At 58.7% G+C, this 11,142-nt stretch overlaps 1 protein-coding gene and 1 long non-coding RNA gene across 2 annotated transcripts in view; one reads left to right on the top strand and one right to left on the bottom strand.

The window, feature by feature from the left end:
* LOC130586939 (uncharacterized) overlaps window positions 1–634 on the bottom strand; it is a 3,910-nt gene extending 3,276 nt beyond the window's left edge. The window contains exons 1-2 of the long non-coding RNA XR_008966735.1: window positions 495–634; window positions 249–389 (exon numbers count right to left, since the gene is read on the bottom strand). This is a non-coding gene — a long non-coding RNA (uncharacterized LOC130586939). The remainder of the gene's footprint in view (window positions 1–248; window positions 390–494) is intronic.
* A 903-nt stretch (window positions 635–1,537) lies between these two features.
* Window positions 1,538–10,911, top strand: PADI2 (peptidyl arginine deiminase 2; the record flags this gene model as incomplete). Its single annotated transcript, XM_057387870.1, has 15 exons — window positions 1,538–1,747; window positions 1,822–1,891; window positions 2,007–2,068; window positions 2,149–2,266; window positions 2,818–2,943; window positions 3,835–4,013; window positions 4,493–4,596; window positions 4,720–4,831; window positions 4,903–5,010; window positions 7,564–7,715; window positions 8,144–8,288; window positions 9,073–9,166; window positions 9,815–9,900; window positions 9,995–10,123; window positions 10,604–10,911. Coding segments are annotated over 15 exons (1,929 nt in total), but the record flags the coding sequence as incomplete, so codon positions are not given.
* Window positions 10,912–11,142: the final 231 nt, after the last annotated feature.

The following is an 11,142-nucleotide window of genomic DNA, read 5'->3' on the forward strand; positions in this document are numbered from 1 at the left end:
CTCATTTTTTCTCCTGTTTTCCCAAACCTTCATTTTCCTCTGTTTTCCCAAACCTTCATTTTCCTCTGTTTTCCCAAACCTTCACTTTTCCTCTTGCTTTCTCAAATCCTCATTTTTCCCTCTGCTTTCCCAAACCATCGTTCTTCCCTCCCCTTTCCCAAAATCCCACAGCCCTGACACCGTTTTGGTRCAATTTGCGGGCAGAACCCGCACAAATCCCTAGAAAGCTTTGAACGTCCCCRTTTTACCCCCGGTCCATGCTGCGGTCAGGGCATCCTGGAAATCTCCGGAGAGCAGAGGGATGAACGGGAGGGTCTGCAGAGGAGGGGAAGAACACGAGATCCAGTGACCAAAATCTTGGGAAAGTGAGAAATCCCTGCAGCACTTCCCTGAAAAAAAACCCAGCTCTGAACTCCGGGATAATTATTGCCCCCGAGGGAAACAGAATTTGGAAAGCTCGGGTTGATCCAGGCCCGTGCTGCTGCAAATCTCACCCTCGATATCCCGGCCAGGCAGCGCAGTTACGGCTCCCCTGGCACCTCTCCAGGCCACTCTTCCCAGTGGGATCCCCAGATCCAAGAAACCAGGAAACCAAACCAGTTTTTCCGTGTGTAATTAAAGGCAATTGAAGAGTTTGAGGAACACCCAGGCGGGAGCAAAGGAGCGCTCGGGTTTCCTGCCCCCCTCCTTCCCGCGGCTTCGGTGGGACCGGCGGCATCCGAGCAATTCAGGGCTCGGGTGTCGGGGCAATCAGCCCGAGAATAATCACCTGGGAGGGCAGGGAAATKGGGGAAAAGGAGCCGGGAGAGGGGACGGGGCTGCCCGGAGCGGCTGGGGAAGAGCGAGGGCACACGTGGCTGGGAGCAGGGCAGCACTGACAGCTTTGGGGCCGGATAAAATCCATAAAATCCCCCAAAATTAGAGCGTCCGTGGAAAAGTCCCTCAGAGGGATCAGTGCTCTGAGGAGCCGTTAGACGCCGGGYTGGAAAATAAACTGGGATTTCTCCATGGAAACATCAGCCCCAGTGCGGCACTGAACGTTTGGTTGGGATCCTTTTCTGTGATGGCTACGAACGCCCGTGGGGCTAAACCGGCCCCAACGGCGGGATAATCCCGGTTCCCGGGCAGGAGAAGGGCAGGAAGGTACCGGCTGTGCCCAGGAAGGTACCGGCTGTGCCCAGGAAGGTGCCGGCGGTTCCCGGGAAGGTGCCGGCGGTTCCCGGGAAGGTGCCGGCGGTTCCCGGGAAGGTGCCGGCGGTTCCCGGGAAGGTGCCGGCTGTGCCCAGGAAGGTACCGGCCATTCCCAGGAGGGTGCCGTCGGTTCCCAGGAGGGTGCCGGCCGTTCCCGGGACGGTGCTGATGGTGCCCAGAAAAGTACCGGCCGCTCCCGGGAGGGTGCCGGCCGTTCCCGGCCAGCAGCGGGGCAGGAGGGTGCCAGCGGTGACCGTGCACACGCCGGGGTGGGTGCCCGCTCCCGGCCGCAGCGCGGTGAATCCCGGCGGGAACGGGAACGCCGCAGTGAGCCCGCGGAGCGCTGAGAACCGCGCGTGTTCCTGGCAGGGCGGCCCCCGCCGGGGCCGTGGCCTTCGGGGTGAAGCACACGGAGGGCGTGAGCGTGGCCGTGCTGCTGCGGGGCCGCGCCGAGCCCGAGCCCGTGGCCGGCTCCGGGGCGCGGTGGCCGCTGCACGAAGGGACAGCGCTGAGGGTCAGCATGAGCCGGGCCAGCTCCGAGCTCAACGACAACAAGGTGAGGAGGGGACGGAGCCCGCGGAGCTCCGCAGGGGAGAGCTCCTTCCCCAGCGCGGATTCGGGGCTTTGCAGGTCACCGTCAGCTTCTTCGCCGAGGGAGGGAAGCCCATCAACCAAGCCGGGGTGTTCCTCACCGGCCTCGGTGAGTGCGGCGCTCCGCACCCGGGGCAGCCCCGTCCCCTGGAGGCCCGGAGCGGGTGGGGACGGGGACGGGGAGGTTTGCACCCGCCCCGGGGTGACGGTGGATCTGTCCCCAGGGATCTCCCTGGACGTGGACGCGGATCAGGACGGAGTAGTGGAACGGAACAGCCCCAACAAGGTACCTCAGCCTCCCACAGCGCACGGGAAACCCATGGGATTGACGGGCCCCGAGCTCACTGAGCCCCTGCGGTRTTTCAGGCAACCTGGGCCTGGGGACCCAATGGCCACGGGGCCATCGTGCTGGTCAGCTGTGACAAGGAGTTCCCCTTCATCCCCCCYTCCGACTGCGACCACGAGCACGTGTTCAGCAAAGAAGGTACCGCGGCTCCGCAGAACCGCCCGGCGCTGCCCGCGATCCCGTCCGTGACCTCTCCGGGACAGAACCGGCTCCATAGCCAGCTGCTCCCACCAGCTGCTGAGTCAGCTTCCCACGGGGCAATTTCTGTGCAATTAATGCCGCGCACGTTAATTGGAGCCCAGCAGGGCGCGGGGGCAGGCCTGGGAATAGCCGAGCTGCCAGGGCCGGCGCAGCGTGGGCTGGGGATGCTCCACGCAGGTGAAAGGAGCTCGGGGCAAGACACGGGGCCGGCAGCCAGGAATCCACCCACCCGTTCCTGGAAATTCCGGCCCACGCGGAGCCKTCAGGATTGTGAGGTCAAGGAGCGGCCGTGCTGGGACGGGCAGGGAGAACGAGTGGGGAGAAGGGTTTGGGTTGGAACCGGTGAGGCCCCGGTTCTGCCAGAGGGACACCGGGGATTTTGGGTTGCYGAGGCTGGTGGCGACAGAAGGGTATTTTTCTGGGGAAGGAGTTCAGACCCCAGGAGGGAACGGGGAAGGCTCCCCCCAGGTGGTTCTCTTTACCCCCAGATTTGCTGGACATGGCCCCGATGGTGCTGAGGACCGAGGGGCCCCAGCGCCTGCCCCGTGGCTATGAGATCGTCCTCTCAGTGTCCGTGMACGATGCTGACAAAGTCGGGGTGTTCCATGTGCAGAGTAAGGCCTTCCTCACTTCCCACTCTGCTTCTTCTTTCTGTTCCTCTTCCTCCTCTTCCTGCTCTGCCGCTTCCTCCTCTTCCCCTTCCTTTTCTCCCCTTTCCTTTTCTGCCCCTTCCTGTTCTTCCTCCACCTCTTCCTCTTCTGCCCCTTCCTCCTTTTTCTTTTCTATTTCTTCCTCTTCCTCTCCTTCCTCTTCCTCTTCTTCCTCTCCTTCCTCTTCCTCTCCTTCCTCTTCCTCTCCTTCCTCTTCCTCTCCTTCCTCTTCCTCTCCTTCCTCTTCCTCTCCTTCCTCTTCCTCTCCTTCCTCTTCCTCTCCTTCCTCTTCCTCTCCTTCCTCTTCCTCTCCTTCCTCTTCCTCTCCTTCCTCTTCCTCTCCTTCCTCTTCCTCTCCTTCCTCTTCCTCTCCTTCCTCTTCCTTCTCCTCCTCCTCTTCCTCCTCCTCTTCCTCCTCCTCTCTGATGTTTTTGGGATCCCTCTCAGCCCTTTCCCTCCCATCTTGGACTTGCCCTCTCCACGCCCCTCAGACCATGCCCCAGCCCAGGATGGGCCATGGAGGAGCTCAGCTGTGTCCCTCCTTCCCAAGGGGGTCCGGCAGGGGGAGGGACGGGGGTGCTGCCCTCCTATGGGGCAGCAGGAGCTCCAAGGAAAGGGAAATTGTTCCATCCTGGAACTTGGAACTGCTCCGTCCAAGGAAATGCTGAGACATTCTCCCTCATCCTTGTCTGTGACAAAATTCCAAACCCATTAACTCCTGCTCCTCACAGCTGGATCGCCACAGAGCTGGAGAAACTTGGTCACGGTGGGAGCGTGGGAGCTCTGTGCCCAAGGGAATGGATCAATTCCCACAGAACCCTGGGGATTTTCCCGTTTTCCCTGTCACCCCCACAGATCCCTTTTTCGGGCAGCGCTACGTGCAGGTGCTGGGCCGCCGGAAGCTGTTCCACATCGTGCCCTACCCCGGGGGCACCGCCGAGCTCGACTTCTTTGTGGAGGGGCTGCGCTTTCCTGATGAGACCTTCTCGGGGCTGGTGTCCATCCACGTCAGCCTCCTGGAGACCCTGGCCGAGGTGTGGGAGCTCCGGGAATGGGGGAGAGGCCCAACCCTAACCCAAACCCCAACCCTAACCACAACCCTAACCCTAACCACAACCCTAGCGGTAACCCCAACCCTTTCCCAACAAAACCTTCTCGGGGCTGGTGTCCATCCACATCAGTCTCCTGGAGATCCTGGCTGAGGTGCGGGAGCTCTGGGAATGGGGGAGAGCCCTAACCCTAACCTCAACCCCAGCCCCAACCCAAACAATAACCCCAATCCTAACCCAGACCCCAATCCCAACCCCAACCCTTTCCCAACAAGATCTTCTCAGAGCTGCCATCCATCCATGTCTGTCCCCTGGAGACCCTGGCCGAGGTTCAGGAGCTCTGGAAATGGGATGGYGATGGAATGGAGAGTGATCCCTTTAACCGATCCCCAAACGCCCTCGGGGGATGCTATTTGGGGGGAATGGGGTGTGGAACATCCCTGAATTCTGCCTGGCTCCCCCAGGGCATGCCCCCCTCTCCGATCTTCACGGACACCGTGCTGTTCCGGGTGGCCCCGTGGATCATGACCCCCAACATCCTGACCCCGGTGACCCTCTTTGTCTGCAGGTAAATCCTGGGGTCCCAGGGAGGGGCTGGGAACAGGGAATATTGGTCCTTTCCATCCTTCCATCCCAATCCCATCCCACCCTTCCCATCCTCCATCCATCCCATCCTTCCCTCCTTTCCCAGCCTGAAGGACAACTACCTGTTCACCAAGGAGATCCAGAGCCTGGTGGCCAAGGCCGGCTGCGGGCTGAAGGTTTGCTCCGGCTATGCCAACCGCGGGGACCGCTGGATGCAGGTAGGGGGACTCCAGGAAGGGGGAACGCCCTTCCCTGCTGGCRCCCCAGCGCCATTCCCTCCCCTCTGCAGGACGAGATCGAGCTCGGCTACACCCACGCTCCCCACAAGAGCTTCCCGGTGGTGCTGGACTCCCCTCGTGAGAGAGGGACGGAGCAACTCCCGGTCAAGGAGCTGCTGGTAAGGGAGGGGCTCCCGGTGTTCCCTGGGGACATTCCCTGGGGACATTCCCTGATTCCCGTTCCTGAAACCTACCTCGAACAGGGAATCACCTGGGAAATGAGATTTGAGGAGTTCCACATGGAGATTCCATCCCACCCTCATCCCCTCAGCGGCTCATCCAGAAAATACACAGAGGGTGCCGGAGGAGAGGGGAAAGGAGGGGCTGAAGCCTGTGGGAATGAAAGGCTCCTGCCAAGCTCTGGGATGGGATTTCTTCCCCCTGAGCATCCCAGGGATGGGCTGGTGTCCCCTTTCCTCCCCTGTGCCTGGGAATAGCCGGCAGTTCTGGAYGGAGAGGGAAGGAAAGCAGGAGAGGGTCAGTGCATGTCATCGGAAGACAATTCTGGGAACATCCCTGAGGGTGCCTTGGCCAAGGAAAAGGGCTCTCTGTTTTGGGAGAGTCCAGCATGGAAAAAAGCGGGATCAAGCGATCCCATTGGGGTACCCCCACATGGGAAGGGCTGGACACCCCCAGGCAGCCGCAGAATCACAGTCCCTGACTCCTGGCTGGGCACCGGGACAGCCTCTGCCCAGGCAGGAATGGGAATCAAGGACAAGTCCGGGCTTTTGTCCCTTTGGGGAAGGCTGAGGGCTGCCAGGAGCGCTGGAATCCGTCGTTTCTCATGCCTGGTGTGGGTACATCCAGTCCCGGGCTCATCCGGAGGGGTGGGAAGAGCGAATCCGCCGGGTGGCCGAGGGATCTGCCCTCTTTAGGAATTGCTCTGCTTCRTATTTAGGGCAGCAATTTCAGCCTTGGGAGCCGCTAACACGTTATCCTCCAATTTTGGCTCTGAAGCCGCCCCTAATCCCCACCCCGATCTCTCCAATCTCATTTTCCAGCTCGGAATGCTTCACCCGGCACAGCGGGCACAGGTCAAGCCCCGAGCCCCTGCAAGGCCCTGCCAGGGAAAAAGGAGATGGGAGAGAATTATCCCCTCAAAATCAGCGRCGAACTGATAGGGCTTGGATGGGACCTGCCAGCCTGCAATGAACCGGAGCCCTGACATTGAAACCGGGCGGGCTCYGGGCTCTCATTAAACTGAAATGAGCCGGGAGCAGGTGCTCCGTGCTCATCCCTCCCTCAGCTCCGCAGAAATAGGGATCCCACCCCGGCCATCCCCCAGAAATGCACCCCAAAAGCACCCGGGGAGCCTTGGGAAAGCAGGGATCACCCTGTCCCAGCGTCTCCCAATGCCCTGGGTGTGAACAGGGAATCTCCAGGTGGGAGCCGGGCACCCGCRTGTCTCCCTGCCCGTTATTCCTGACCTGCGTGTTTGGTTTATCCCCATGGAAACCCAACCCTGATAAGTAACAGGGATTCAGCTCAAACCTTACCGACATGTGATCCCATCCCGGGGCTGCTGTCCCGCATCGCAGGGACAGTGGAATTTGGATCCCATCACAGTMATTTTCCCGTTTTTAACACTCCCTCAGGCTCTGGGCCTGCATGGCCTCAAACCAGAGAGTGGGGACAGTGGGATTCGGATCCTATTGCAGCCCTTTTCCCCTGTTTTTAATGCTTCTTCAGACTCCGGGCCTGCACCGCAGGGACAGTGGGATTTGGATGCCGTCGCGGCCATTTCCCCCGTTTTTAACGCTCCCTCAGGCTCTGCACACCRAGCCAGGAGCTAATTACCCCTGCAGCATGGCATCTCCAATCCCAGATGCTTAAGTCTTGGAAATCAGGGCTTAACCAGGATTTAAGTGCCCATGCAGCCCTCGGGGTGGCTCTTAGCCCTGGGTAGAGTCACCCTTGGGGCTGGAATTCCTCTGACTCCCAGAGCCATCCAGGAACACCTTCGGGGCTGCCTCATTCCCTTAATGGGGGCATTAAAACTTGGCTGTGAGAGAGAGAGAGAACCAGGAGGGCTGGCCTGGCTTCAAGGTCTTGGCTCTGCTGCTCCTCTCCTGGATTGTGCTGTTCATCCCTGCCCCTCCGTGAYCCTGAGATCTTTCTCCTTCCTTCCCTYTCCCCTCCAGACAAGGCTCCAYTCCAGGATTGTGCAGTTCATTCCTGCGCCTCCGTGACCTGGAGATCTTTCTCCTGCTTTTCCTTCCCCTCTGGACAAGGCTCTGCTCCTGGACTGTGCCGCTCATCCCTGCCCCTCCGTGACCCTGAGATCTTTCTCCTTCCTTCCCTCTCCCGTCTAGACATGGCTCAGCTTTGTTCCCAGATCGTGCTGTTCATCCCTGCCCCGAGATCTTTCTGTTCCTGGCTTTCCTTTCCCCTCTGGACAAGGCTCCGCTCCCAGACTGCGCCGTTCATCCCCACCTCTGKGACCCTGAGATCTTTCTCCTGCCTTTCCTTTCCCCTTCTGCTTTTTCTTCCGCTCCAGACAGGCTTTGCTCCTGGATTGTGCCGCTCATTGTGCCTGCAGGACCCCACAATCTCTCCTCTTTCCCTTTCCTTTCCTCTCCTCGGACAGGCTCTCTCCTGGTGTCCTCATCCCCCAGCAGGAGGACGAAGCTGGGGGAGCAGCAGGATTTTCAGGGTGACCCCTCTGTTCTCAGGGCCCCAATTTTGGCTACGTGCACAAGGAGCCCCTGTTCGAAGCTGCGGCCAGCCTGGACTCCTTCGGGAACACGGCGGTCAGCCCGCCCGTGGCCGTGGCCGGCAAGGAGTATCCCCTGGGAAGGATCCTCGTTGGAAGCAGCTTCCCCGCGTAAGAGAGGGGGAAACACGGGTTTGGGAAAAAGCAGATCTGGGAAGAGCGTGGATTTGGGAAAGGCGTGGATTTGGGAAAGGTGCAGTTTTGGGAAAAGTGCGGATCTGGGAAAGGTACGGATCTGGGAAAGGCGCGGATCTGGGAAAGGCGTAGATCTGGGAAAGGTGCAGATCTGGGAAAGGCGTAGATCTGGGAAAGGCATGGATCAGGGAAAGGGGCAGATTTGGGAAAGGCGCGGATCTGGGAAAAGCATAGGTCTGGGAAAAGAGCAAGGCAACAACAAGAACCCTAAATATTATCAAAATTGGGTTAATTGCRGTCATTAACACTGCCTGAGCTCCTTTGCCTCGGTGGCAGTGGACACCTGAGCCAATAATGACGGAGAAATCCTTGTCCCCCTTTTCCCTGTGGGAATGTCCCCCCAGAGCCGCGGGCCGCAGGATGACCAGGCTGGTGCGGGATTTCCTCTTTGCCCAGCGCGTCCAGGCTCCTGTGGAGCTCTACTCTGACTGGCTGGCTGTGGGCAAYGTCAGCGAGTTTGTCACCTTTGTCCCCACCTCTGACAAAAAGGTACTCATGGGCCCCCACCCCGCTCCAGGGCTCCTTGTCTGGGACACCAATCCCATCGGGAAAACCCCAGAGCTCGTTCCTTGGACACCCCAGCCAAGGTTTGCTTGGGTTCTGCTCCCGACCCCAAAATGAGGGATGGGAGCACAAAAAAGGGATGGGCTGGGCATTAATGAACTGGGCATTAATGAACTGGGCATTAACAAGCACAAAGGGAAGGGAAGAGGCGCCTGCAAAGGTATCCAAGAAATTCCAGCCCCGAGATCCCCAAGGGTCTGCAGCAACTCAGCATCTCCCAGAGGGTTTCAGAACATTTCCCTCYGTCAGGGTTTTTCCTGATTCCAACACAGATTTTTCCCTCTGGGAAATCGAGCCTTGACACAGGCTGGCTTAAAAAACGGGAATATTTATGCCCACATGTGTTTAGAACATTTCTCTGTCACGGTTTTTGTTGGTTCTGACACGGATTTTTTCCTCGGGGAAACGGAGCCTTGACCTGGATGGCTCAAAAAGAGGAATATTCATGGCTACATGCTCTCAGAACATTTCTCTTCCCTCCATCATGGCTTTTGCTGCTTCTCACACAAATTTTTCCCTTGGGGAAACCGAGCCTTGACCTGGATGGCTCAAAAAAGGAATGTTTATGCCTGCAAACCCTCTGTGAGTTAAAAAAGGCACTAAATAACAGCAAATCAGCCTGATTTTAAGGTTTGAGCTSAGGTTCTTTGCAGAAATGATCCCCCGCAGTCCGGCAGGGCTGCAGCTGACCCTGGCCGTGTTCCCGCAGCGGTTCCGGATGCTGCTGGCCAGCCCCGCCGCCTGCTACCGGCTCTTCCGCGACAAGCAGAAGGAGGGCCAAGGAGAGGCCACCATGTTCAAAGGCAAGGGGACAGGCGGGCCAGTGGCAGCCAGGGCACGCGGGGACGTTGCCGCRCCGGTGTCCTTCAGCAGGATGCCGGGACGCCACCCCCGGCCGCCTCCTCCGGCCCTATTTCGGGAATGCGAGTGGGATGGCYGGGATAAGGGCCCCTGCATGGAGGGGATGTTTCTGCCGGGAATGCCAGTGGAGCTCCAGCACGGAGCCGGACAACTGGCAGCTCTGCCATCCCCCGGATTAGCACCCCATTGTTTCTCTTTAATCGAGATTTYGGTCCGTGGTGGAGCTGGGAGAACATGTCCCTGTCTCTGAAGGGGTTTTTTTTTGGAAAAAACAAAAAAAAAGTCACCAAGGGGACCTGGCCATCCCCAAACCAGAGTGACCTCATGGAAGGGGTGCTCCAGAGGAATTCAGCAGGATGGAATTCCTGTGGGCAGCAGGGAGGGATGACAGGATTTTGCAATGCTTTTCCAACGGGCAGAGATTTTCTTCCCTCACTTTCCCAATCATCTCAATCTCACAATTGAGATTCAAGCAGCCTTGACCCCACTCTCAGGAAACTGGGATTTTGGGGGCTTTCCCCATCTCTGTCCCCTGTCCCAAGCCAGGCTCCTGCCAGCGCTGCTGGATTTTGGGGATTTTGTGTGTTTAGGGTACTCGGGGACCGACACCAAGCGCATCACYATCAACAAGGTCCTGTCCAACGATGCCCTGGCACAGCAGAACCAGTACGTCCAGGTAAATCCCTGATATCCTGGGCAATAATCCGAGTGTTCCCGGTCACAGTCACCACCACAGCCTGGCCCCTCTCTGCTCTGCCCCGTCCCCGCAGCGCTGCATCGACTGGAACAGGGACATCCTCAAGCAGGAGCTGGGGCTGCTCGAGGAGGACATCATTGACCTGCCGGCCCTCTTCAAGCTGGACAAGCATGGCAAGGCCGTGCCCTACTTCCCCAACACGGTGAGAGGATGAGACCTCAAAGTTATCCTAGAACCAGAAAATCAGGTGTCCAGGAAAGGGAAATATGTTCAGGATAAACCCAGGTCTAACTCAGCTTGGTGGCTCTGTGGTATTCCCAGCAGGGTTTTGAGGCACAAAGTGGTGAAAKTGCAGAGTGTGAGGAGTTTTCYCRGGATGAGACCTCAAAGTTTTCTTAAAAACAGAAAACCAGTTGTCTAGAAAAGGGAAATATCTCCAGGCTAAACCCAGGTCTAATTCAGCTGGTGGTTTTGTGGGATTTGCAGTGGGGTTTTGAGGCACAAAGTGGTGAAATTGCAAGGTGAGAGGCACATTTTGATGATAAAAAGGGGGAATTCTGCTGGATTTGGAATGCTGAGTGGGGCAGCCACAGACAGCACCGCTGGGGAGGTAGCAGAGGGTGACCAGCATGTTCCCTTTGGCTCCCCACTGGTGACAGCGCTGTCCCCGGTGCCACYGCAGGTGCCCATGCTGGTGCTGGCRGGGGAGCTGGGCATCCCCAAGCCCTTTGGGCCAGTGGCAGGCGGCGAGTGCTGCGTRGAGCGGCGGCTGCGGGAGCTGCTGGAGCCGCTGGGGCTGCGCTGCCGCTTCCTGGAGGACGTGGCCTCGTACCACGGGAGCCTGGGCGAGGTGCGCTGCGGCACCGGGGTCTGGCGCCGGCCCTTCGCCTTCCCCTGGTGGCACTGCACGCCCTAGGCCTGCTCCTCCTGCCATTCCTCCTCTTCCTCATCTTCCTCATCCTTCTCCTTTCCCTCCTTTCCCTCCTCTTTCTCCTTCCCTTCCTTCTCTTCCTCCTTTTCCTCCTCCTCCTCTCTGTCCTCTTCTTCATCTTCCTCATCTTCCTCCTCTTCCTCCTCTCTCTCCCTCCTCTCTGTTCTCTTCTTCTTCTTCTTCCCTCTCCATTTTCCTCTTCCTCCTTTCTCTTCCTCCCTTCTCTTCTTCATCTTCCTCATCTCCCTCCTCATTCTCTCCCTTATCATTCTCCTCCTCATTCTCTTCCT

This window comes from Malurus melanocephalus, unplaced genomic scaffold (genome assembly GCF_030028575.1).
Source record: "Malurus melanocephalus ecotype Western Australia unplaced genomic scaffold, MMel_1.1 scaffold_1408, whole genome shotgun sequence".
NCBI lineage: Eukaryota > Metazoa > Chordata > Aves > Passeriformes > Maluridae > Malurus > Malurus melanocephalus.